The sequence below is a fragment of the Agelaius tricolor genome, unplaced genomic scaffold (assembly GCF_023055355.1).
Source record: "Agelaius tricolor isolate 1412-34295 unplaced genomic scaffold, bAgeTri1.0.p SCAF_38, whole genome shotgun sequence".
Taxonomy (NCBI): domain Eukaryota; kingdom Metazoa; phylum Chordata; class Aves; order Passeriformes; family Icteridae; genus Agelaius; species Agelaius tricolor.
The window spans coordinates 3,066,800-3,093,136 of NW_027269298.1; the positions used below are offsets into that span (position 1 = coordinate 3,066,800).

Consider the following 26,337-nt stretch of genomic DNA (forward strand, 5'->3'; position numbering starts at 1 on the left):
AGGATTGAAAGGGGGAAAAGTTTCCTACAAGAGCTCTGGGACCAGCAGGATTGAAAGGGGGAAAAGTTTGCTTCAAGAACTCTGGAACCAGCAGGATTTAAAGGAGAAATTTCCCCCAAGAGCTCTGGGATCAGCAGGATTTAAAAGGGGAGACCTTTCCCCCAGGAGCTCTAGAATCAGCACGAATTAAAGGGGGAGAAATTTCCCCCAAGAGCTCTGGGACCAGCAGGATTTAAAGGAGGAAAATTTCCCCCAAAAGCTCTGGGATCTGCAGGATTTAAAAGGGGAGAACTTTACCCCAAGAGCTGTGGGACCTGCAGGATTTAAAGGAGGAAAAGTTTCCTCCAAGAGCTCTGGGACCAGCAGGATTTAAAGGAGGAAAATTTCCCCCAAGAGCTCTGAGATCTGCAGGATTTAAAGGAGGAAAATTTCCCCCAAGAGCTCTGAGATCTGCAGGATTTAAAAGGGGAGAACTTTACCCCAAGAGCTCTGGGATCTGCAGGATTTAAAGAAGGAAAAGTTTCCTCCAAGAGCTCTGGAACCTGTGGGATTTAAAGAAGGAAAAGTTTCCTCCAAGAGCTCTGGAACCTGCAGGATTTAAAGGAGGAAAATTTCCCCCAAAAGCTCTGGGATCTGCAGGATTTAAAAGGGGAGAACTTTACCCCAAGAGCTCTGGAACCTGCAGGATTTAAAGGAGGAAAAGTTTCCTCCAAGAGCTCTGGAACCTGCAGGATTTAAAGGAGGAGAACTTTCCCCAAGAGCTGTGGAACCAGCAGGATTTAGCAGAGAAGTTTTCCCTTCAGAGGGGTCATTTAGGACTTTGTCAGCTCCCACAGAGCAGGGGCACTGTGTGTGTGTCCCTGTGTGCCCCCTCCTGCTTGTCTGGAGTGCAATAATCAATAATGCCCTGGGAAGGAGCACCCTGGCAGCTCTGTCAGACAAGTGGCACCTCCTGATGGGGCAGAAATCAGCAGCTGCTGATTAAAAGGTGCTCACTGAGCAGTGTTAGAGCACTCAGCTGGGGCAGCTCCTCTCCTTTGCCATTTTTCACCCAAAAATGGGCATTTCTTGGTCCTGTGAGCCCAGAGTTTGGTTATCCCCACCTTGTCCTCACCCAGCTGTGCAGCATCCTGGCTTTTGGGCAGTTTTTGTGGTGCCTGAAGCTCCCATTGCTGCATCCTGTGTATGAGGTGTCCCAGGATGCTGCAACACAGAAATAAACAGATTTCCCTCCAACCTGTGGCAGCTTTTCCACCTCTGCCGCCTCTCACAGCTGGGAAAAGCAGGAAACGTGGCTGGAAATGCCCATCCTCTGGTGCTCTGGAGGCTCTGATTGATTTTGTGTTTGGTTTTAGGGCCCTCTGGGCAAACCTGGTCTCCCTGGCATGCCTGGTGCTGATGGGCCCCCGGTAAGTGCTGCTCTCCTCTTCCTCCTGCAGGGGCTTCTCCCCACCCTGCAGTGGCCCCTGGGCTTGGAAATGGGAGCCCAGGTTGGGATCTGAGCCCCTCACAGCTCCAAAGAGGGGGAATGGGAAGGGTAAAAGCAAGGAAAGCTTTTTGGTTGGGATAAAGGCACTTTAAAAATGGGAATAAAGAGCACTGTATTAAAATGGAAACAAAGAGAGTTTAGAATGGAAATGGAGTTTAATATGGAAGGAAAGACAGTTTAGTATGGAAAAAAAAACAACTTTAATATGGAAAAAAAAAACAACTTTAATATGGAAAAACCATCCTGCAAGGTCAGCTCACCCTCCTTGGAGGCTGGGGTGAGTTTGGGAAGCCCCATCACAGGTCTGCTCACCCTGGGTACTCCTCACCATCCCTTCAGGCCGCTCTTTCCCCCCTTCCTGCTCCTGCCCTGTGCTCTGTGGGTGTTTATTCCCATCCCAGAGGCAGGGATGGACCCTGGGGGTGTTTATTCCATCCCATGCCCTCACCCTGGGTTTCACAGAGGTGATGAGAGCAGCTGGAAATTCCCTGTCAATGTTCCATTCTCGAAGCTTCCCCCTCTCTAATCCCACTTTCAACATCGTTTGCTCCTCGCTGTCAAAATCAGCCTCAAAAAATAAAAAATCACCGAGCCTTTCAACCCTATCTCATTGTTACCCATCTCACAGAGACATTCATTTAAGAATGAAAAAAAAAAAACAACAAAAAAAACCACTGCAAAAATTGTTTCATTCTGCAAATGCAGAGCACGGCCTGAGGAGAAGGAAAAAAAAAAATTAAAAAAAAAAAAAAAAAAGAAAAGAAAAATTGCATTTCCCACCCTGGGATTGTCATTCCTACAGAGGGCACTTGGAACATCCGTACAATTGTTAGCTGAGTCAACAGAGCAGCTCCAGCAAAGCCCAGAACATCTCTAAATCTGTAGGTTTTGATGTGAAATTCCTGCAGCAGCCTCCGGGGAGCTTCTGCTGGAGAAATTCTATTTTTAAGCAGCCTGGAGGCTGTGGAGGAGCCGCAGAGTGGCTGTGCACGGGCAGGGACCTTTCCCACAGGTGGGCTTGGATTGCTCTTTGCAAGGCCAAAAAGGGTTTTATTTATAAAAATCTGTCTTGAGAAATCCCTGAAAATCCCCAAGGGCCTCTCTGGCAGAGCTGCTCATCACTTTGTGACCTCAGGAGCAGCCAGGGAGACGGGCACAGTGAAAAGGGGGGTGGTTTAGTGCAGGCTGGACCCAGGCTTTGGAAATCCTGCTGCAGGTTCATCCTGGAGCTGAAGGCAGGAGTGGTTTTAGGGATCCTTTGTGCCCTGGTGCTCTTGGTGCCATTAAAATCACAGGAGGTTTGAGTTTTCTCAATCCAATCAAGCTGAGATTTGAGTTTTCTCCCCCGTTTTGCTGCTGGAGGAGTGGCAGCTGTCATTTTGTTCCTTTATTAAACTCAGGGAGTCTGGCTGGTCTGACAGTCCCTTCTGAAACCGATGATGGAAAATGCTCATCATTTTCTTTGTTCTATGGGTAGAAAATTGAGTATTTAAAGGAGAGAGCTCAGTAAGGACACCAGAGAGTGCAGAATGGCTTTAGAGCAGCTGGATATGTGCTCCCACCATCCTGAACAAACCCAGGTGTGCAGTGAGTGCCCTTCTAGGGGTCACTGATATTGCAGATATGACCAAATGTGAAAAACGCCAATCACTTGTTTTTAAAATTTTTAAGAGTTTAATAGTGATAAAATGGTTATAAAAATAGTAATACAATTAGAGTAATAATAATTTGGACAGTTTTAGTTAGGACAATATGAGACAATAGAAACAAAGAGTTATGGACAGTCCAGGTACCTTTTCTGGGCAGCACGAGCCTGAAAAAGGACCCACATTAACAGAGGATTAACCCTTAAAAACAACAGCCTGTTGCATATTCATACACCTCATCCATGATGCATAAATTCCATTCAAACACAGGATTCTGTCTGGCCAGTGTCAGCTTCTTCCTCTGAATCCTGACAGAGTCTTTGAGGCAGGAAGAAGTTCATTTCTCCTGATAATGGAGCAATAAATTCTCTTTCTCTGAAAGATTCAGGTGTCCTGTGGCTGCTATCTCACTGCCAGTCCTTTCTTTAAAAAAGTATCCTACATAGCATAGTTTCTATTTTAACATTTTTCATAACCTAAAACTGTATTTACCACACTGCTTAAGAGAATTCATACAGCATTACTTTCTAACACAACACATATAATATTCATTTGAATATTTGCAAAAAGCCAATCATAAAATACATGCATTTTTCACACCAAACCAAAAGTTATTTTCCATCCCAGCTCCATTGTGGATCCAGCTGTAGGGAAACCACCCAAAACCACTTTCCTGCATTCCCCATTTCTCCCTGACCCTCCCAGCTCCACCTGGGGCAATTCACACTTTGATTTTCTCTGCCTGCCACCCCAGGAAAAGGCCATAAAGGTGATGAGAACATGTTGGGACCTCTGGGATGCTGAATTATCCAGCATCAAATGCCAAGAGGAAAGCTGGCCAGCCTCTGGCTAGCAGGGATGCAGGTTAGCTTAGATCCATGATTCTCATGGGACCTCTCCAGGAATTAGGAACTTAATGAGGGGCTCTGACCAGTCTGGGCACCTTGTGACCTTCACAAATTTCCTGCCAGCAGGATTTTATCTGTTTATCTGATCAAAATCCTCGGGCTGCTTTCCTGCTGAACTCCCCCAGGTGCTCTGCTGGGCAGAGAATATTCCAGAATGCTTCGTGCTGCTCTGCTGGGAGGTGCTGAAGGGGAAAATGAGAAACATCCAGGTGGAAAAGCACCAAGGATCCAAATGCTGCTCTTTTCCCTTTGGGAAAAGCAAGGTGGCTCCAGGAAGCCTGCTTGTGGCAGTAGCAGCTTCCTGGGGAGCTGCTGCTCTCAGGCAAATAAATCACAGCTACCAAAGCATTCAATGTGCTCTAAAGCCCAACATAAATGTGCTCTAAACCCCAAAATAAATGTCCTCTAAAGCCCAAAATTCAATGTGCTCTAAAGCCCAAAATTCAATGTGATCTAAACCCCAACATAAATGTGCTCTAAACCCTAAAATTCAATGTGATCTAAACCCCAAAATTCTCTTTTCTCTTCTCCCCACAGGGTCACCCTGGCAAGGAAGGTCCTCCTGGAGAGAAGGGCAGCCAGGTTGGTGTCCACAAATCCCTCAGCTCCACACGAGAAGGTCAGGGCGGCTGGGTGGAGATGGATCTGCACAGGCATGGCCAGGGGGGCAGGGGAGAAGCAAACCCAGCTGCAATCTGAAAGCTGAGCCCAGATTTTGTCTCTGGGTGTCTCCTGTGAGCTGCTCCCAGCTCTCCTGGCCAGCAGAGCTCCACAGAGCAGCCCACACCAAGAACCCAGCCTGGGAAGGGAAGCTTGCTCTGGACAGACACAAATAATTGTCCTTTGTGGCACAGGCAATGTAGAAAATAGATTTTTTTTTTCTCCTCCCTTCCACCTCCAAGTCCCTCTTTAACAATATATTTGAGATTATTGCCAGAGGCCAAAGCCTTTGAATTATGCACTGGTCTGTCTGTCTGTCTGTCCAGGAGATTTGCCAGCTGCAGTCCTGCTGCAGACAGCGCTGCAGTTGTCAAAATTCTCTGCTCAGAGTTCAGCCCAGCTGGGTGGACAGAACCAGGAGTGCTGCTGGGCACAACCACAGCTGGGTTTGTCCCTCTGGTGTCACAGGAGGCTGAAAATCCCAACCTTTCCCCTGGAGAAATCAAAATGGTGTGGGGGTGATCCCTTCTCTCTGTGATCATCACCAAAAGTTTAATTTAAATATGTACTATATATATATAGTTTAAATATTGAATATAACATATTTAATTTTTGGAAGCAGGGTGGAACATTCCTACAGAACAGAACATGTTCCTCCTCCCCTGGTTTTCTCCAACCCAAACCACAAATCATACCTTGTGCATAAATCCCCTTTCTAACAAATTGTTTCCATCCTGACCCTCCTCATCCTCCCTTTCCTGTTGGATGGATCTTTGCCACCCCACCTGCAGGTGATGCTCCTGCAGCTCCCCAGGCTGTTTTGGGGCTATTTTGGGTTATTTTGGGCTATCTGGGGCTGTTTTCAGGTGGCTGCTGCCATTCCTACCCATGTGGGAAACAGGAAATTTGTTTTCCGCACCCTCTCCTCATCAGTGCACCTCTGGGTTGGTTTTTGATGTGTTTTTCTTGTTTGCATTTCATCCCCTCAGGGTCCCCCAGGTCCTCAGGGCCCCATTGGTTATCCAGGACCCCGTGGAGTCAAGGTAAGGAGATGCAAGGGCAGTGTCCCTGGAACTGTGCACTGGAGCTTGCAGAGGTGCAATTAAACACCACAGAAATCAGAAATCGCCACAATTAATGGTGATTTTTAATTTCTTCACCCTGAACTTTATCCCTGCCCTGGTGACATCTTGGTTTCTCTCTCAAGGGAGCAGATGGAGTTCGTGGGCTGAAAGGCACCAAGGGGGAAAAGGTGAGATCAGTTTGGGCTGTGTTTCTGCAATTTCTGAGCATCTTTGTAGAGGGATCCCACAGGATCTTCCCTGGAAGGTTTTCCCCTGAACAAGGGATTTTTCTTGAGGGGGGAAAAAATGGGAACTGAGCACCTTTCCTTCATCCCTGCCCCTCCCCAGAAATTCAGCAGCAGTTTGAGCTTGGGATCTCCCAAACTTTAAAGCTTTCTGGGAGATGTCCTCACTGCCTCTGGGGATTAGCTGTAGGATGAGATGCATTATTGATTAATCTGCAATTAAACCTTCTTGGCTGAAGGAAATATTGCAGTGTCCTGGAGGCTGCCTGGGAGCAGGTGCAAAACCTCCTTCATGAGAATGAAACCACTTCTACTCCAGAAATAATTGGTTCCCAGCGCTGCCAAGGTCCTGTTGTTCACTTTGGGGCTGTTTGTGGTGCTGCCTTGCAGCCAGGATGGGATGCAGGGCACATCTGGGGACACTGCAGGGGTTCTGTGGGGTTTTGGGTGGGTTTCCATTCCTGCTTGTGCTCTCCAAGGACTTGGAGAAGGCAATGTGTGGCCCTCAGCTTGTCCTCCCTGAACAAATGAGGCTTGAGAAACTTTCATTTTTTTTTATTTTTTTTTCCCCATCTCTACCACATGGGTGATTTTTCCCCTCTCCATTTTCAGGGTGAAGATGGTTTCCCTGGCTTCAAAGGTGACATGGGCATCAAAGGAGACCGGGTGAGAGTCTGGGACCTGTGGGATCAATCCAGCAGCTCCTGGTGAGCCAGGAAAAGGCTGGCTCAGCCATCTCCTGCTCCCTGTGTGACAAAGTGACACTGCTGTCCCCTGTGCTGCAGCTGGCAGGGCCACAATCCATGTCAGCAGCTCAGATTCCCCAGTAATTCCCATAATTTCCCTGCAGCTGCCCAGCTCAGCCCTCCATCAAACACTTCCCAGGGCTTGCTCTGCACATCCAGGTGGAGGTGAAAGGGAGGAAGGTGAAAGGGCTGCAGTCAGAGCTGATGAAGGCTGGTTTGGTGGAGATATTCCCAGTGAGGATGGGAGAATTTTGTGCATGACACCTGGATTTTGTGGCATTTTGGTCACATCCACAATTTCATCTCCCTGAGCCTCCTGCTGAAGCCCAGCTTTCTCCCAGAGCAGCTCCATGGAATATGTGCTGCCAGCAAACCCAGGATCCGGGACCTGCCTGTCTAATTAACCCTTCTCTGGTAATTAACAGGGGGAAATTGGCCCCCCTGGCCCTCGGGGTGAGGATGGGCCCGAAGGTCCCAAAGGTCGCTCTGGCCCCAATGGAGATCCAGGTCCTCTTGGTCCTGCTGGAGAGAAGGTGAGCCCAGGATGGGAATTCTGTGTTTTACATCCAACCCCACAATGTTGGGTGTCTCAGGGGTGTGGGCAGTTTTAGGGCAGAGGGGGAAAGAGGAGCTGTGGGAGTTTTGTGTGAAGGGAGGCCCGAGGGAGGTGGGTTTAGGGCAGCCACATTGAGGCTTTGGTCTCTTTGGGGTTATTTTTAAATAAAAAGATCAGAGGGGAATAAGCGGAGAAACGGAAAGTTTAATTTCAATAAATTTCAATAAATTGAAATGGGGTTTTTTAATTTCCCAATAAAAGCCCAACCATTCCTAGCTGGTTCCCAGCATGGTTACAGTGCTCACTCTGCATCTCCCCACTGGGATTCCCTCAAAGTTTAGTTCCACCTGCCCTGCTCCTCCCTGCCCCTGGCATCCCCCCTGCCCTGCTCCTCCCTGCCCCTGGCATCCCCCCCTTCTTGCTGCCTCAGAGGCTCTAACTCCCTTCTCCTTCTTTTCCAGGGAAAACTCGGCGTGCCAGGATTGCCTGGGTATCCAGGCAGGCAGGGCCCCAAGGTAACGGGCACGGGGTGGGATGGGATGGGACAGGATGGGATGGGATGGGATGGGATGGGATGGGATGGGATGGGACAGGATGAGGAAATTTGGATGGGATGGGGTGGGATGAGGAGGTTTGGGATGGGATGAGAAGGTTTGGATGGGATGGGATGAGGAGGTTTGGGATGGGATAAGGAGATTGGGATAGGATGGGATGGGATGGAGAGGTTTGGACGGGATGAGAAGGTTGGAATGGGATGAGGAAATTTGGATGGGATGGGATAGGATGGGATGAGGAGATTTAGATGGGATAGGATGGGATGAGAGGTTTGGGATTTGATAAGGAGCTTTGGATAGGATGGGATGGGATGAGGAGGTTTGGATGGAAATGGGATGAGGAGTTTGGGATGGGATGGGACGGGATGGGATGGGATGGGATGGGATGGGATGAGGAGGTTTGGATGGAAATGGTATGAGGAGTTTGGGATGGGATGGGACGGGATGGGATGGGATGGGATGGGATGGGATGGGATGGGATGGGATGGGATGGGATGGGATGAGGAGGTTTGGATGGAAATGGTATGAGGAGATTTGGATGGGATGCTATAAGGAGATTTGGATGGGATGGGATGGGGAGGTTTGGATGGGATGGGATGGGGAGGTTTGGATGGGATGGGATGGGGAGGTTTGGATGGGATGAAGAGGTTTGGATGGAAATGGGATGAGGAATTTTGGATGGGATGTGATGGGGAGCCCAGGAACACAGCCCAGCTCAGCCCCCGTTTGTGGGGTGAGGTCCCTCCTTCCCACTCATGCAGGACAAAAATAGGGATGCACAAAAATAGCTGCTGGTGCATGGCTTGGGTCCCAAAGTGGTGGGAAGAGCTGGAGAAGGGCTGGGATGTGCAGGGAAGGCTCCTGGGAGCTTTCCTGCTGCTGAAAGGCATTTCAGTCCTTCTCCTTGGACTGGGGTTTTTATCTTCCAAGACAGCATTATCTAATTAATTAAGGAGAATAGTTAATGACTCAGGGTCTCCCTGAAATGAAAAGAAAGCTGCCACTTGCATATTTGCAAACAGCCTTTGTAGCTTCTCTCCATGCCCACCTCCGTTTGGGCCATTTTCAAGGCATTTTTTTAAATTAAAACTGTGAATTCCACTCCATAGACTTAGGCTCCAGCCCAGTTTTCACATGCCCTGGAGGCTTTGGGAACTTCTGTTTTTGTTAACTTCTTTTGTAAGAATGGTATTTTATTATTCATGTTCCCTGCTTAAAAAAAAAAAAAATCCAAACCAAGCCAGGCTTGTTTCATTCTGGAGACAGAATTATCTGCAAGAGATTGTTTCCTGCTTGTGGTGGGGCTGCTTTATTTTTAATTTACATTCTATATCTGGAGTAAGGTTGTGGGGGGTGGTTTTTTTTTGCATTTTCTTGGACTAATCCATATTTTAAAAGCAGCAGCAGCAGCAGCAATTCTCCAGGCGTTGGCATCAGACAGAAACAAGCCAGGAGTTAAATTTTCATGTGCACCACAGTGACTTAGGAGCTAAAATCCAAAACCCTGCCTGGGCTCCCATCACAACCATGGGCTTGGGGTTTTGTAGTGAGTGCTAATGAGCCATGGGTATTTGGTTTTGGTGTTGGTTTTGGAGAAAATTGAATTTCAGAGGGAACCCCAAAATTCAGGTTTTTGTAGTGACTGCTAGTGAGCCATGGATATTTGTTTTTTGTGCTGTTTTTGGAGAAAATTGAACGTCACCCCAAAAGTCAGGTTTTTGTAGTGAGTGCTAATGAGCCATGGGTATTTTGGTTTTTGTGCTGTTTTTGGAGAAAACTGGATGTCAGAGGGAACCCCAAAATTCAGGTTTTTGTAGTGAGTGCTAGTGAGCCATGGATATTTGTTTTTTGTGCTGTTTTTGGAGAAAATTGAACGTCATCCCAAAAGTCAGGTTTTTGTAGTGACTGCTAATGAGCCATGGGTATTTGTTTTTTGTGTTGTTTTTGGAGAAAATTGAATTTCGGAGGGCACCCCAAAATTCAGGTTTTTGTAGTGACTGCTAGTGAGCCATGGATATTTGGTTTTTATGCTGTTTTTGGAGAAAATTGAATTTCGGAGGGCACCCCAGGCCTGCTGGCTTTGCTGTCGTTGGAGGGAGGTTCGGGGCACAAGGGCTGGGGGCTCTGGGGATGGCCAGAGCTGCCCCAGGGCTGTCCTGAGCCTCTCCCTCCCTCTCTGCTCTTCCCCCAAGGGCTCCATCGGCTTCCCAGGATTCCCAGGAGCCAACGGAGAGAAGGGCACAAGGGTAAGATTTGCATCCCCACTGCTTCACTCGTTTCTTCTTCTCCAAAGAGATTTGGGGACCATTCCTTTGCTCCAAAGGCTTCTCCGCTCAGGAATTGCCCAAAAAGGCTCATCCCAGGATGAGGTTCCTGCTGCAGGACAGGAGGATGCTGGGCATGGCACAGCCAGCACCTTCCCAATTAAATCCTGGGAATTTTCTCCTCAGGATATTTTAAGAGGCTCCTCCGAACCTGAATCCTTTGCTGAGACTTTGCTCAGGGCACAAAGAGCTCTTTAATTAACAGTAATTATTAGGGATGGCTGAGTCTGTTCAGAAGCAGCCAGAACCATCTTTCACCCAACTTTGAATTCTAAATGCACGGCTGAGAACGCTCTCAGTGCTTTTAATAAGCTGCTCAAAATTCAGAGACACCCTGAAAATCAGGGGGTTTCATCCCCCAGCCTTGTCTCTGCCTCTCACCCCACCTCCACAGCCTTCTCTCAGAGTAGGGATTGTCTAAATATACTGATTTATTTTTTATCTGCTGCAGAACATGCTGGAATTAAAGGATTCAGAGTACAAACAAAGTCATTTTCTGCACCAGCTCCGGTCACAGTGACAAGAAGGGGGAGTGAGGACAGCAAGTGGAATTAGTTTCCTTTTTACTCTCATTTAAATAGAAATGACTTCTAACAGGCAGCTTTGAGAGGAGCCCAGCAAATATAAATCACTTTGCACTGCATTAATATCCTACCCCTGCAATTTGGGCTCTATCCACCCCCCCTTTTTTTTATTATTTCATTTCATCTGGAGCTACAAATTCTCATCCCCATCCCTCCCTCTGCTCTGGCTGGGCAGGAGGAGGGAGGCCAGGAAATTCAGCCTGGAATTCCCTGGAATTACCCCCCTCCTTCTCAAATATCCAGCAATGAAACCCCTGGGCTGGATTTCTGGGGGGTGTAAAAGAGGGGAGGGATTGTTCTGCTTCGAATCCCTGTGCATCCATGAATGATTCTATTCTGGGATGGAATCAAATCCCAGCTGGGAGGGAATGGGAAACCTTCCAGGGAGTGGGGAAGGTACCAGGAGCTGGGCATTGCTGAGGCTGGAACAAACCCTGAGGGGGCTGAGGTTTGAATTTTGGCATTTTCCAGCCTGAAAGGGGCTGGGGAGGGAGCAGATCTGATGGGAAAGGGCCCAGCTTCAGAACCAAGCCATGAGAAGAGAAGAGAAGGCAAAAAATCAGCACTTCCCTCACTTTTATTCCAAATGAGCTTTGTGCCTTTCATGGAGGTAGTGAGGATATTTAGTTACACCCTTGGCTTGCCACACATTTCTTCACTTCAGGAATTAAAAAACGGCTTTTTAACCTTTCAAACATTGATTTGTTTCATGGTAATTCCAATTTTTAATTTTTTTTTATTATTTCCAATGGGTTCTACCATTTATACCAAATTAATCAACCTGCATTCACTTTATCAGTGTACAGAGAAATTTTCATGGACAAATCTTTCCATTAGCAACAGGAGCTCAGCTTGGAAATTTAAGACTAGAAGAAATGTTGATTTTCAGTAACAGCTTTGCTATCCATCTATTTTTTTTTTCCCTCCCAAGTATCCCGTTTGAAAAAAGAGAAAAGCAATTATACACAGAATTATAGGCTGAGCTGGGGTCACTCTGCTCCAGTCCTCATCTTAATTTAAGCCTCATTGAGTCAGACTTGATAAATCCCCCTCTGCTTCTCCTAAGACCATTCAATTTGTTTTGTTTATGAATGTGTTCACATGGAGCCAAGAAATAAAATTTCTAGGGTTTTTTTTTTTCCCTGCAGTTCAATGTGGAATAATTCAATTTGGAGCTGCAAAACCCCCAAATCATTTGTTTGTCTTTCCTTTATCACAATATCCCCATTTTGCTCCTCAGTTTCCTGGTTTATGTGGCCAAAATCATGCAAATCCCACATTTCTCTGCTGAAATGGAGCTCAGCTTTTCAGCAGCACAGAGAGTCTTCCCAAGTTCTTAAATAATTCAAAAAAAAAAGGTGAAAATCAGAGGTGGAAGGGCAGGACCTGCACAGGCAGCTGAATTTTAGTGCTGAGGTGCTGAACATGCCCAAACACAAAAGTGCAGCTCGTGGATGTTCAGTTGTACAAAAAAAGGGCTGAAAAGGTAAAAATGGCTAAAAAGGGAGGAAGATGATTAGAGGATGAGGCTGGGAAAAGGCTGGGAGGACTGGGACTGCTGGAGAAGAGAATCTTTGGGATGAGCTGAATTTGGAGGGAAGCTGCAGGAAAGATGGAATAAAACTGTTTAAAGGAGCCTGGAGTGGCTTTGGGTGGGGCTTGGAGCAGCCTGGGCTGCTGGAAGGTGTCCCTGCCCATGGGGGTGTTTGGAATGAGCTGAGCTTTAAGGTCCCTTCCAGCCCAAAGCAGCTTTTGCTCCTCTGTTTGGTGCTTTTGGAGAATTCTGAGCCATTAAATCCCCCCAGAGCTGCTCAGCACCGAGCCCCTCCTCAGCTCCAGGTGGGCTCAGCATCTTTTCAAGCCCTGCTCATGAAATCAATACTTAAACATGAATAATAAATCTTATTTTAAGAGCTATTTTCTGCCTTTAGAAGGGAGCAATAGATTTTCCCTGCTTGCCCAGTTTGACAGAGCTCCTCAAATCCAACTATTTCTTGGTGTGCCTGGAAAATAATCTGAATTTAGCTGCCTTCATGTCAAAATCCTTGTTTGACAAATACAGGTCTGTGTATATTTACAGGGGATATAAATTCTTTGCGACTGCACATGAATGCATGACTAATGACAACAATAAGCAGGGGGAAATTTGGCTTAAAAATAGAATTGTGGGAGAAGGAGAGGAGTGGGGGGGTTTACCTGAGGGGAGGCAGCACCCCCTCCTCCCCACCTGCTCCCAATTTAGCCTCCAACAAAACCAGCTGGAATATTTTAAAGCGAATTTTGCCATTAATTAAAAAAAAAAATGCCAGCAGGCTTTAATAAATGGAGCTGCAAGAACAAGGAAGATTCAGCAGGACTAATTTTAGCAGCTGCAGGAAAGTTGATGGGAAAGTTTTGCAGCTCCTGTTTTATGTTCTGCTGGTTAATGAGTGTCAGAGCTGAGCAGGCTCTGAGGTGATGGATTTGGGGCAGAAAATGGCAAAGGGATATTTTAAGCACCCAGGGAATGGAGGTTTCCTCTCCTTTCCTTTCGAGGTGATTGGTGCCATTCACAGGCTGCAGGTCCCCAGGGCAAAGTCAAAATTTCTTCCCGTGGTGTTTTGGCCACTTGACACCAGCCCAAACTGGGCTTTTAGGCCATTCCTCTGCTTTTAGGCTCAGCTTAATGGGCTGCCAGCTTTATTTGCAGAAAAGGCAGGATTAATCCAGGGAGCCCAGTGCAGCTGTCAGAGCTCACGAGCTGCTGCCAAACAACGCCTGGAATTCCTTGTTTAGCTCTGAGTTAGGGAAATTTGGAAAGATGTAGGGCAGCCTAATTGGCCTGGGTGCAGGAAGCTGTGTCACACCTTCCAAACCCCACAGAACCTGTGTCACACCTTCCAAACCCCACAGGAACCTGTGTCACACCTTCCAAACCCCCCAGAACCTGTGTCACTGTGTCACACCTTCCAAACCCCACAGGAACCTGTGTCACACCTTCCAAACCCCACAGGAACCTGTGTCACACCTTCCAGACCCCACAGGAACCTGTGTCACACCTTCCAAACCCCACAGAACCTGTGTCACTGTGTCACACCTTCCAAACCCCACAGAACCTGTGTCACTGTGTCACACCTTCCAAACCCCACAGGAACCTGTGTCACACCTTCCAAACCCCCCAGGAACCTGTGTCACTGTGTCACACCTTCCAAACCCCACAGAACCTGTGTCACACCTTCCAAACCCCCCAGGAACCTGTGTCACATCTTCCAAACCCCACAGGAACCCCAGGAGCACGGGGTGAAGGCCCTGCCCCACGTCAGGAGCAGGGATCAGTGGGGAAAAAGGGGTTACAGGTGTTGGGTGGTGGAGCTGAAGAGGTTTTGGGATGCTGAGGGGGTGGCCTCGTCTTTGAAAGCATTTTGGGGTTTTAAAGGACTTAAGATGCTGCTCCTGAAGAGATTCATTCCCTCAGGGAGCAGATGTTGTCTGGAATCACTGTCCAGACCTGCCCAAGGGCTATAAATTCAAATAAATACAAGAATCAGGAGGTGGAGGTGAAGCTGCTGCTGAGTTTTTTGTGGCAGATGAGGAGCAGAGAGATCCTGAGGCTGTGTGTGTGTGTGTGACAGGCTCTGCTCTGCTGTGGCTTCCTAATCCCTTCTCCTTTTCCATTCCAGGGCACTCCTGGCAAACCAGGTCCAAGGGGGCAGCGTGGTCCCACGGTGAGCAGCCTGTTCTTCATCCTTTTGTCCTTCAAAACCTTGTCCTGGCCAAAGGGAAACTTTGTGTCCTCACTGGGGATGGGACCTGGCCTTCAGCAGCTGCAGCTGAGCCAGGGGGACACAGATTTGGGGCTGGGTGTCTCCACTGAATGTGGTTTAAATCTTTCTGATGACTTGCCTGTCAGCCCTTGCTGCTGCTGCTGCTGGGATGATTTATTGACCCCACACAGTTCAGAAAGGCCTCAAATGTCACTTTTTGTGTCTTTTCAAGGGTCCACGTGGGGAAAGAGGCCCCAGGGGAAGCACTGGAAAGCCTGGCCCAAAGGTAAGGCTTGGGGGTTTTAAAGGACTTCAGGACTTTGCTCCTGGAGAGATCCATTCCCTCAGAGAGCAGATGTTGTGTGGGCATTGGGGTCACTGTCCAGACCTGCCCAGGGGCTGTAAATCCACATAAATACAAGGATCAGGAGGTGGAGGTGAAGCTGCTGCTGAGTTTTTCCTGGCAGATGAGGAGCAGAGAGGTTTTGGGGCTGTGTGTGAGCCTTTGGGGTGGTGTCCCAGGCAGAGTTGGTGTGGAGAGCAGCTGCTCCACCAGCCCCCATCTCCCTCCTTTCCTTTTCCATTGGGTTGGGAAAGCTGAGCCCTCCCAGGGCTCATTCCCAGCTCAGTGGCTCATGACCCAGCTGCAGAGGATGTGCCCAGGATCTGTAAATGTTCTGGCCCAGGAGCCAGCAGGACTGAGAGCACTCCCAGACTGGAGACCAACAGAACCCCAACACCAGCACAACCCCACAGCCCCTAAACCTCCCCAGCCCCTCGTTTTTGGGGTTTAAATCGAGTTTAAACCCCCTGAGAGCCATTTTTGGAGCCATTTTTGCCTTCCCACTGCTGAGCCAGCATTGGCCACCAGGCAAAATTTGGGATTTTTCTCCAAACCAATCCCAAAGCACTGATTGATTACCTAAGCACTGATCACCGGGCTGGATGGAAACAAAGCTTTTGTTTATAAACAAATCTCTGGGCTTTGTGTTGGCATGAATTTTGTATAAATCCCCCCTCTTCAGGGTGGCATTTATCTCTCTGAGGGAGCCCACTGTGTGGTGGAAATATCCCAATCTCCCCAGGATTTTTATGAGGGGATGTGGGGGGAACAAGCAGCTGCTCATTTGTCACAGGCTGCTGTTCCTGCCACAGAATTATTATTAGAGAGGCCTGGGGGAGTTGTGCTGTGGTGTCACCGTGGGCTTGGTGCCATCTGAAGCCTTGGCACACAAGAAGCTGTGATGCTGATTTGGGTATTTTTTTTTAAATGCTGTCTTGTTTTCCTTCTTCCTAAAAGGGCAACTCTGGTGGTGATGGCCCCCCTGGTCCTCCTGGAGAAAGGGTAAGAGGAGCTGAGGGGTAGAGCAGGCTCTGGCAGAGGATGTGGGCCTGCAGGGCTGCCAGGGTTTTTGGCAAGGTGGATCCTCCTGGGTGCCCTGGTAGCAGAGAGGAGTGGGCAGGAGGCAGCTCAGCAAAAGGGAAAATAAAGGGAAATTCTGGTTAAAAATCCAAGGTGAAAGGTGCTGGTGTGGAGAGAGGGCCCCCAAGCCACCTCCAGCCCTTAGGTCCTGTCTGAGCTCTCCAGGGAAGGCTCAGGTGGGACTTTGGGGGTCCTGTGGAAGCATCACTCCACAGTGATGGGGAGAAGGGACAAGTCACCCCTGGGTGACTGCAGGCAGTCAGAATTCCAGGCTCTTTCTGGAGGATGTGGTTCTCTAGGACCTCCTGCTGCTTTCTCCAGACCAGTCAGGTGGGAAATCCTCAAACAATGGGACTTTCATGATTTTAGCCTCAATTCTGGTTTGGTTTTTTTTTTTTTCCCCACTGGGTTTTTGTTCTGTTTGTAATTTTTTCTACACAACCACCCAGCATTTGCCTTTCCAGACCTTTGTGCTTACCTGCTGCTCACACAGAGGTAATATTTGTAATATTTCCTATCAAGTGTTGCAGGTTCCTTAACCAACTTCTCTGCCTTGTCTTCCATCCCAGGGACCACCAGGGCCTCAAGGACCGACTGGATTTCCTGGACCAAAAGGGCCTCCTGTAAGTAACTCAGTTCCTGGGACATCCAGAGGGATAACCCAGCCTCTCCCACCCAGCCTGAGCTGATTCCCTGACAAATTCCCAAGAAAAGGCATCACTGAGACATGCTGATAACAACACCATGGTTTCAGATTTTAAATAGCCAAGTAAATTGCAGCTGATTATAAATGTTCATTTCCTACTGACTCAGGATCTCTGGGATCTTTTGTGCCTGTTCTGTGCTTTATTTTCCCTCTGTGGACGTGGAGGACAGCACAGCACTGCTGTCCCTGCAGTTGTTGTACACTGGGGGGACCTCAGAAATGGTTTGGGAGTGATTTCCTGAGCAACTCCCATGAGATGAATCCTTTGGGAGACGTGTGGGGAGGAAAGGGGTGCAGCTTTTAGGGTCTGCAGCTCCATTTCCCTGTGAAATAACCGGGAGCTTGGGCAAGCAGGGCTGATTCCATGTTTGGCACAGTTTCATTGCCAAGCACTTGGTGATGCTGCTTTTCTCCCACAGGGTCCTCCTGGGAAGGATGGATTGCCTGGGCACCCTGGACAGAGAGGAGAAACTGTAAGTAGCCAAAAAACCTTGGACTGGTCATCACTCCAGAGGCTCATTTTGGGTTCTCCAAACCCTCCTGTGCTGCTGGGGAGGTGCAGCCCCAGGCTGGCTTGTTTGGGGTCCCTGAGGGTCTGTCTCTGTGGGAAGCAGCCCATTTCTCCCCACTGCCTTCCCCAGGCATTAAATGAGCATTAAAAAGGTTTTGCACATGATGCATTTTCTCCCCTCAGCTTATCAGACAATTTAATTAACTTGCCTGGCATTTGCTAAGCAGGGCAGTGCAAACACTGCTCAGCCCAGCACCAGATATTTATTCACATGCCACAAGGCTGGTTTTAAAATGAGGGGGTTTTGAGGTATTTCTGAGCCAAGTCCTCAGGTCAGGATTAACTTAAAGGTGAAGAGTTTTCACCTGCCAGAGCCTGACTGACATTGAGTCTTCCTTGAGTTTTCCATGACATCCAAGGTGTCATCAGCTTCTGAGACTGCAGTCAAAAGCATCAACCTCCAAGTCTGCAGGAGTGAATGGAGAATGGTTTTTTAATTATTTTGGGGTCTGAAAGCTCTCCCTAATTGCTTTCCTCAATTTGCCTCTCCCAGGAAAGAGAATCTCTGTTAACCTGTGCCACCAGCCTTGCAGCGATCACTTTTCTCCTGCACACCCAGGCAGGAGAAGTCCCCTTTTTGTCCCCTTTCTCCTCACAGTGCCAAAATGCAAGGAGAGAAGCAAAAAAAAAAAAAAAAGAATTAAATGCTCTTTCTACATCAGTAGCCTGGTCAGTGCAGTGCATCTTTGTGCAAGATTGAAATCTCTGTGTCAAACACTTCCCCTTATTGAAATTCCCATTCAGCAGCAAACAGGCATGCTGAGATATTTGGCCATATTAGATTTGCAAAGATTGGCTCTAAAAAAACCATGACAGATTCTAAAGCCTCTGTGCCCAAGGCTGAAAGAGTACAAAAGGAAAGCCCTTTCTTCAGGTTAATAAGGAAAGTCCTGCACAGAAATGATCTAAATATTTGTCTGTGATAAGAGTTTAAATTGCACCTTCATTTCCCAAGGATATTTTGCCATTTCCCCATCAGTGACAGGATATTTTCTGATCTGCAGGCAGCCAGAATAGCATGGAGGAGTTATTTAAGCATGACAGGCTAGCGTTGGCATGGGATTTATCTGATCCTCTTTTGTGGCAAGGAGAGAATAGCCCGTGTGCCCTAAATGCCATTCCTCAAGCTTGTCAGCAGGCTGGAGTAACAACCATAATTAATGTGCTTTTTAAGGAGTAGCCTGGGAGAGCCAAACAATTGCAGTGGTGAGAGTTCCTCGTTGTCACTCTTCAAAATGCCATTGGAAGGAGCTGTCAGGGAGACTTCCCTGCTCATCAGCCTTTGCAGACAAACAGGGCTGTGCTTCCTTTCAGCAAATGTTGATGGAGGAGATAAAACTTCACTCAGCCCCCGTGGGTTAATCTGTTCCTGAGCTTCTGGGAGCTGAGCTGAGACAGAACGGAGCCTAAACCAGCACCAGAATGGGCAGCAGGAGAAGGGAAACAGCTTTTAAGAGTTGCTCAGCATGAAGAAATTCACACTGATTTTAAGAGCCATTTAATAGCCATTAATGGCGTTTTTAATTGCCATTTCCTCCGTGGTTTTATGAGTGGAACAGATTTTTATAGATATACATATAAATGGCCAAAGCACAGCAGCTCCATCCAAACAGCAGGGCTGAGCTTTGAGAATCCCTTCTTCTTCCTCTGTTTCACCCTTTGTAAATGCACAAGGACATTTTTCCAACTTTCTGTTTGATTTTTTTATTTCATTTTCATTTGGCCCACCCTGGTCAGGGGTTTCACTTGGGGAGGAGCAGCTGGTGGCAGTGTGACCCTCACAGAAATGTCACTTCTTTGTCTTTTCCCTTTCTCTAACAGGGTTTCCAAGGCAAGACCGGCCCTCCAGGCCCCCCTGGTGTCGTAGGGCCTCAGGTAAGAAGCAAATGCTCACCCCTGCAACTGGTCTTTACTGGTTGTGCAGCGGGGACTCCTTTTCCAGGGAAGGCAAAGCCTTGTCAGGTGGCTTTGAAATTCCTGAGGAAGGTGTGAAATCCCCCCATGGCCCCAGCTCACCTTGCTGAGGGGTTGGGATGGGGTTTGGAAAAACGTAAATGTGGCGGCTCCTGTGAGCTCAGCACAACCACCCCGGTGTAAAACCGGAGTAGGGTGAGAAAACAGCTGAAAAGCAAAAAACAGCTGAAAAGCAAAAAACAGCTGAAAAACACAAACCAGCTGAAAAAGACAAAACAGCTGAAAATCACAGCCCAGCTAAACAGCACAACCCAGCTAAAAGCACAACCAGCTAAAAAACACAACCCAGCTGAAAAACACAAAACAGCTGAAAAGCAAAAAACAGCTGAAAAACACAAAACAGCTGAAAAAGACAAAACAGCTGAAAATCACAGCCCAGCTAAACAACACAACCCAGCTAAAAGCACAACGCGGCTGAAAAGCACAAAACATCTAAAAAACCACATCCCAGCTCAAAGGCCTGCAGCAGCCAGGGAGTTAAATGAGATCTCCAAGGGCTGAGCAGCTGCTGGTGGTCAGGGCAGAGCAAACGTGCTGCCAGAGTGCTCTTCCATGTCACTGTGAGGAAAATCATCCCTCTTTCATCTGAAGGGCTGCCAGGTTCTGTCAGAGCTGGGCTGGTTTGCTTTCAGTCACCTCGAACAAGCACAAGCACAACTTCCAGTGAGCCTGCACTGAGCTTAGGACCGGCTTTGGGTCGAGCCTTCTCGCCTGAGCTGCTGGGGAGCAGCGCTTTAATTAGAAAGCAATTAATTTGTCCTCTTTAATGACACCATAAAGCCCCTGATTTGTAAATTCCCTGATTAGGGGCAATCCCCTGACGGCTGTGTCTGTCTTCTCGAGTGCAAATGAGGCTCGGTGGCAATTTGGTGGCGCTCTGCTGGGTGCAGTTGCTGTGATCTGTGGCTGCTGAGTGAGCTCTGCGTGCTCTAAGTGCCCTCCCCGCGGCAGGACATGAGTTACAGCCCTGTCCCCAAAGCTACCAAGGGGGCAGGGACACCGTGGCTTTGTGCATGTGGCTTTTGTCCTCCTGAAAAGGAGCCCCTGGGGAGCCCTGTGTGACACTTGTCACCCTGAGTGGCCTCGGAGGGCACGGAGGCAGCCGGTAATTGCCAGGCAGAGAGAGCTTCATGCATTATTTATGCCCCATCCGAGCAGGAATCAGCGGGCTTGGAGAGAGTGCTTGGGAAGTTTTCAATTAAAAAGGGAAAGCTAAGCATAATAGTTGTGGTGGTAACATCTCGTTTGGGTGAAATCTGGGCTCACTCCAGAGGTTCTCAGTGCCTCCAGTCTGCTGAGGGCGATGTTGGAGACTTCCAGAGCAGATGCCAGAGGGGGAATGTCTCCAGGGACTGCTGGTGGCACTGAAGGCACCTCTTCCATCCCACCCTGCGCTCTTCCCTTCCTCAGCAGTTCTGCCAACACCCACCCTGTTTTCTCTGACTGGTTTTTTCCAGGGTCCAACTGGTGAGACTGGGCCCATGGGTGAGCGAGGCCACCCGGGCCCTCCAGGCCCCCCAGGTGAACAAGGCCTCCCTGGTCTCACTGGAAAAGAAGGGACCAAGGTAGGGACTGGAATCCACCTCCTTGCTGCCTGTCCCTCCCTGGACATGGAGAGGATGATTCAGAAAAGAAATGGAGCTCCTGCCTCATCCCAGCTGCAGGCTGAGGAGATGAGCTGGGCCTCCACGGAGTGAGCAGACCCTCAGCTCTTTCTCCTTTTCCTTGCAGGGGGATCCTGGCCCTGCTGGCCTCCCAGGGAAGGATGGTCCTCCTGGACTGAGAGGGTTCCCTGGAGAACGAGGCCTCCCTGGCCCCATTGTGAGTAGAACCTACTTGGTCCCTCCAGCTGGAGAACTCCCAGCTACCCCAGTTGCTGAATTCCCAGTTGCTCCAGTTGTTGAATTCCCAGTTGCTCCTGTTGTGAATTCCCAACTGCTCCAGTGGTTGAATTCCCAGTTGCTCCAGTAGTTGAATTCCCAGTTGCTCCAGTTGTTGAATTCCCAGTTGCTCCTGTTGTGAATTCCCAACTGCTCCAGTTGTGAATTCCCAGTTGCTCCAGTTGTTGAATTCCCAGTTGCTCCAGTTGTTGAATTCCTAGATGACTTTGTTTTCCTTCCTCCAGGGTTCTCCAGGACTGAAAGGCAATGAAGGTCCCCCAGGCCCTCCAGGCCCAGCCGTGAGTATCCCTGTCCCTGCAGGCAGCACCATTTACAAGCTTGGCAGGGCCAGGCCAGGGTTAGTCACAGCTCCAGGCTTTATCCTGATTTTCCTGATGACTCCCTGCATGTTCCTGTATTTTACAAGCCCTGCATGTAACAGCTCAGTCATTTTGTGGGGTCAGCTGTGGGTGTACGTGACAGGCTGAGGGAACTGCAGGGGTTCAGAACATCCAGGATTTTGTTTCTAATCCACCTGCTTTGCCTCTGGAAGTTGTCTCCACTTGAGATCCCTGCTCAGGGCCGTCCTCCTGGAAGGAAACATTCATCATCCAACCCTCCCTGCTGGCTGTGAAGTAGCTCATGCTCTTGTTCCAGGCTGTTTATGTGTCCCCAGGAGCTGAGCAATCTGCACCATCCAGAGGAGAATCCAGCCCTTCCAGGGATTTTAATTTAAAAAAACCCTAATCTGCAGGGCCCCTTAGGCTGGTGGTACCAACTCTTCATGTGGCAGTTATCCCACAGATGAAGAGCTTGGATTTCTCTCTGTCTGGCCATGGGTGAAGCTTGATACTGCAATTAAAGCTCCTTTCCTCCTCCTCCTCCTCCCAACAGGGCTCTCCTGGGGAACGTGGCCCTGCAGGATCAGCTGGCCCTATAGGATTGCCAGGCAGACCTGGCCCTCAGGGACCTCCAGGACCTGCAGGTGAAAAGGGAGCTCCAGTAAGTACCAGTATGAAGATGAACAGTTGTGGGACAACTGGAGATGTGTGCAGTAGGGAGCTGAGCATGGGATCAGTCCTTGTGGAGATTTAAATTATTAAAAAATAAGGATATAAAGTTCAGTTAGAAAGGAATTTTCTCATCTTGAGCACATCAAACCACTGGATGTCAGCTGCTCAGGTGCCACCCCTGTCAAGCATGGCTGTGACCCCAGGGACTGGTGTGTCCTCAGGCAAGGAGAAGGCCTGGGGGCTGAAAAGGTGCCACAGCCTGTGTCACCTCCTGGTGACAATCAGCCAAGGGCCAGGCCTGTGGGCAGACAACTGAGCCAGCCCCATCAGCAGAAGGAGCCAGAGGTGGCTTAGGTGATGTCAGGCTGCTCTTTGATATCAGAACTGCTTATCAGCCACACTTGCTGCTTTGTTAGAAACTCCAGCAGCTGATCCAGAGGGGAGAATTTCCTGGTGAATCAGTTTTAGGAACATCTGTCCTGTGAGTACCTGCAGCATGTGTCAGTCAGGGCAGGGATGAATAGGCAATTTATGTGGCATCTAATTTATTTAGAGGAGAGCACCCAGGATTCAGATGCAATTCAATCATGGACGAGAAAACTGGAAAATATTCACTGTTCAGTTCCTGTAAACAAACAAATTTGATTGAAAACTCCTGCTCAAAGGAGTACAAGTAGATGTTGACAAGAGATTATTTTATTCGCTTCAGGTGGTTTTATTTGTCCAGAATCTCAGGATGGGCCTCCTGAGAACCCTCCTTAGCTGGGGGTCAGCCAGGGAGGGAGCAGGACCAGAATCAGCAAAAACTGGCTGGTGGGAGTAAAAATTACTTGGGGTCTTGTTTGTCATCCAGGCAGGGCTGGCAGAGGGTTCAGATTAAATCAGATTATGTTGCTGTAGCAGGGAAATTGCAGCTGTGATCTTTACATTTGCTTGTTCTTTTCATTATCCCTCAAGACAGAAGTTTTGTCTCCTTTCAGACAAGGAGCACAGATGAAACATCAGCTGGCAGCGGCTTTGCTGCTCCGGCCCATCCAGCCAGGAGTCATTAGCAGCTGAATAAAACCTTAATGGGCTGTAATGGATCGGTCAGAGGGTGTGACCTGCCTGTTTCTCTGCTTCCAGGGGGAGAAGGGTCCCCAAGGACCGGCTGGCCGGGATGGCATCCAGGGCCCCGTGGGACTGCCGGGACCAGCAGGTCCTGTTGGACCTCCAGGAGAGGATGGAGACAAGGTGGGGACAGCTCCTGCTGCCTGGGGTCACTCTGGCACGGAGCTGGGCAGCGTTTGCACCGTGGTGCACCCCACAGTTGGGTGGGATGTGCTGCTGGAGGAATTTTGTGGAACTCAAAATCCCATGGGATGGGCAGCAGCAGATGGGGCTCCATGTCCTCTTCCAGCCAAAAAGTTCCCTAAAATCCACGTTGGCTCCCCCAAATCTGTAGCAGACACCTGCCCACAGATGCCCAGCCTCTCTAAATTAATTCCCTCTCTCATTAAGCCCCTCTGGGGTGGAGGATTCCCAGGAAACATCAGCTGGGACAAATCCCTCATGGTTGCTCAAAGGGTCTACAAGATGCAGAAATTCCCTGAAATCCACATTGGGTCCCCCAAACCTGTAGCAGACACCTACCCACAGATGCCCAGCCTCTCCAAATTAATTCCCTCTCTCATTAAGCCCCTCTGGGGTGGAGGATTCCCAGGAAAAATCAGCTGGGACAAATCCCTTGTGCCTGCTCAAAGGGTCTGCAGGATGCAGCTTCGCGCATGGTGTGGCAGCCAAGGAATTGTAGGGTGGAAAAGGGTTTGGTTGCACCTGGAGTGGCCAAATCTCTGGAATTCTTCACCCATTCAGTCCCTGTGGGGTTTGAGATGAGGATGCAGCCCCTCAGGGCTGCTGGGATGGGGAAGTGGTGATGGATTAATGTTGTCCCTTTGTTCCTGGCAGGGTGAGATCGGGGAGCCTGGGCAGAAGGGCAGCAAAGGTGACAAGGGGGAGCAGGTGAGTGATGGGGACTCTGCTGTAGCTGCTTCTCTTGAGTCTGGTTCGTTGTGTGACTTGCTGGAAATAGAAATTAAATTTATATCATTTTCTAATGTTGATTCATCTTCTGTGCTTCATCAAATACCCACATGATGTAAAAAAAAGAGTGAGAGCCTCAAGTGGGAGCCTCCAGCTCCCAGGAACACTGAGATATTTCCACATCACCCACTTAGCATGGAAATATCTGTGAAACATGAGCAGTGTTGCCATCAAAGTTGGGTCTTTGGCTGAAGTTCCCTTTCTGATTTAGTTTATGACAGAGGGGTGGACCTGGTGATTTTTAAAGGTCCCTTCCAGCCCAAACCATCCTGTAATTCTGTGGTAATTCCAGTTCCACACCCTTTTTGTGCTGCCCAAAGCCTGAAGAACATGAGTTACCCAGGAGTCAGGGCTGAGTGCTGACACTGCTTTGCTGCAGCAAAAATGTGTTTGGAGGAATGCTGGGGTGTCCAGGGAGGCCTGACCCTGTTCCCCACCTCTCTTTTGGGAATTAATGCAGTTTTAATGGAGATTGTATTGAAGGAATTCACCTTTTCCAGGTGAATTTGTCACTCTGCTCCTAACACTGACATTTCTTTCTTTGTGACAGGGTCCCCCAGGCCCCACTGGTCCCCAGGGTCCAATTGGTCAGCCTGGCCCAGCTGTGAGTATTAGCAAAAATCCCTTTTTTTCCCCCAAAAAGCCTCCTGGGAAGCACTGGGATGATTCCTGCCTGGCACTGCTGCTGCCCAGCAGGAGCTGGGCGTGGTGGGGTGGGGTTGGTGGTCCCCACGTCTGTCTTGGGCTGATCAGAGCCTGTCCTTGCAGGGAGCTGATGGAGAGCCCGGGCCCCGAGGACAGCAAGGCCTCTTTGGTCAGAAAGGTGATGAAGGACCCCGAGGGTTCCCTGGTCCCCCTGGCCCTGTGGGCTTGCAGGTAATTTACAGCATCCAGGGAGGGTTTAGGTGTTGGGAAGGATGAAAGTTTGACAAGAAAGTCTCACAGATGTGTGTACTTAGCAGAAAGATTTTTAAATGTAGAGTCTGATGAAGGAATAGAAATGAAAGCAAGTTTTGATACAGAAGAAAAGAATTGCTGAGCCAGTCTCACTGGATAACCAAGGAGGCAAAGGGTGTGTTGGTTAGAAGGGGTTTTTATGGCTTAGAGCAAAGGATAAACCCACCCCAGACAAGAAGATGTTTTTACCAAGCAGGAAGACAGCACAGGCAAACAAGGCAGCAAATGCTGCAGGTAGAAAAAAGGTCTCAGAATTTTCCACTGCAAGAAAACTGAAAAACAACTTCCAGCTTAAACTGTAATGTACTAGTAAACTAAAAATGTACTAGCTTAAACTGTAATGTACTGACTTTTAGTGATTGGAGAATAGAAGCATGAATATGGCAATTATAGTAGCTATGATAGGCTATAGGTAATAGTTAAGGTATAGATTGGTTCTACTGTGTTGAGATGCTCAGCAAAGAAAAGTCTATAATGCATTGTAACCAAAAGAAAAGTCTATAATGCATCTGTAACCTGGACTAAGGGTCCCCAGGCCTGCCTGCAGCTGGAGCTGGCAGCTGTAGGCACAGCTCTGTCATGACCCTGGACTGCTGTAACTCATGGATACAACAAACTGCATTTTGGAGAGCCCCTGGAGTCTCCCATCCCTCATTTGAGCTCTTACATGTAGGGTGGTGAGAGCTGGGGCTCACCTGAGATGTTCCCAGCTAAAATTCACCCTCTGCACCTCCACAGGGCCTGCCTGGACCGCCCGGGGAGAAGGGAGAAACGGGTGACGTTGGCCAGATGGTAAGGGGCTTCCAAATTTCTTATTTCACCACTGACATTGCTCTGAGAAACCCGTCTGAAATTTGTCCTCCTTTTCTCTCAGGGCCCACCAGGCCCACCAGGACCCAGAGGTCCATCTGGGCCACCAGGAGCAGACGGTCCACAGGGTCCTCCTGGAGGAATAGGAAACCCTGGTGCAGTAGGAGAGAAGGTAAAGCACCCTGAGGAGCCTGAAGCAGGAGTTTGCTGCAGCACTCATGCAGTGCCTTTGCTGTGCCAGCAGAAAACTCATCCCCCTGCAGAAATGTGAATATTTCCATCCCTTTTTTTTCCATGTGTAGGGTGAACCTGGGGAATCTGGTGAGCCTGGTCTCCCTGGAGAGGTTGGCCTGCCGGTAAGTGCCCCCTGGGAGAGGCATGGATGAGCTGGAGAGGTGTGGA

The 26,337-nt window shown here is 48.9% G+C and overlaps 1 protein-coding gene across 2 annotated transcripts in view; it reads left to right on the forward strand.

The window, feature by feature from the left end:
* Window positions 1-26,337, forward strand: part of COL5A1 (collagen type V alpha 1 chain) — a 136,826-nt gene that overhangs the window by 90,636 nt on the left and 19,853 nt on the right. For both annotated transcript variants that reach the window (XM_071453943.1, XM_071453942.1), the window contains exons 25-49: window positions 1,356-1,409; window positions 4,581-4,625; window positions 5,693-5,746; window positions 5,911-5,955; window positions 6,625-6,678; window positions 7,184-7,291; window positions 7,776-7,829; window positions 10,061-10,114; window positions 14,436-14,480; window positions 14,752-14,805; window positions 15,820-15,864; window positions 16,512-16,565; window positions 17,068-17,121; window positions 19,041-19,094; window positions 20,651-20,758; window positions 20,925-21,014; window positions 21,319-21,372; window positions 21,968-22,075; window positions 23,212-23,319; window positions 24,034-24,087; window positions 24,719-24,772; window positions 24,937-25,044; window positions 25,864-25,917; window positions 26,000-26,107; window positions 26,238-26,291. In XM_071453943.1, coding sequence (XP_071310044.1) covers window positions 1,356-1,409; window positions 4,581-4,625; window positions 5,693-5,746; window positions 5,911-5,955; window positions 6,625-6,678; window positions 7,184-7,291; window positions 7,776-7,829; window positions 10,061-10,114; window positions 14,436-14,480; window positions 14,752-14,805; window positions 15,820-15,864; window positions 16,512-16,565; window positions 17,068-17,121; window positions 19,041-19,094; window positions 20,651-20,758; window positions 20,925-21,014; window positions 21,319-21,372; window positions 21,968-22,075; window positions 23,212-23,319; window positions 24,034-24,087; window positions 24,719-24,772; window positions 24,937-25,044; window positions 25,864-25,917; window positions 26,000-26,107; window positions 26,238-26,291 — 1,674 coding nt within the window. The remainder of the gene's footprint in view (window positions 1-1,355; window positions 1,410-4,580; window positions 4,626-5,692; window positions 5,747-5,910; window positions 5,956-6,624; window positions 6,679-7,183; window positions 7,292-7,775; window positions 7,830-10,060; window positions 10,115-14,435; window positions 14,481-14,751; window positions 14,806-15,819; window positions 15,865-16,511; window positions 16,566-17,067; window positions 17,122-19,040; window positions 19,095-20,650; window positions 20,759-20,924; window positions 21,015-21,318; window positions 21,373-21,967; window positions 22,076-23,211; window positions 23,320-24,033; window positions 24,088-24,718; window positions 24,773-24,936; window positions 25,045-25,863; window positions 25,918-25,999; window positions 26,108-26,237; window positions 26,292-26,337) is intronic.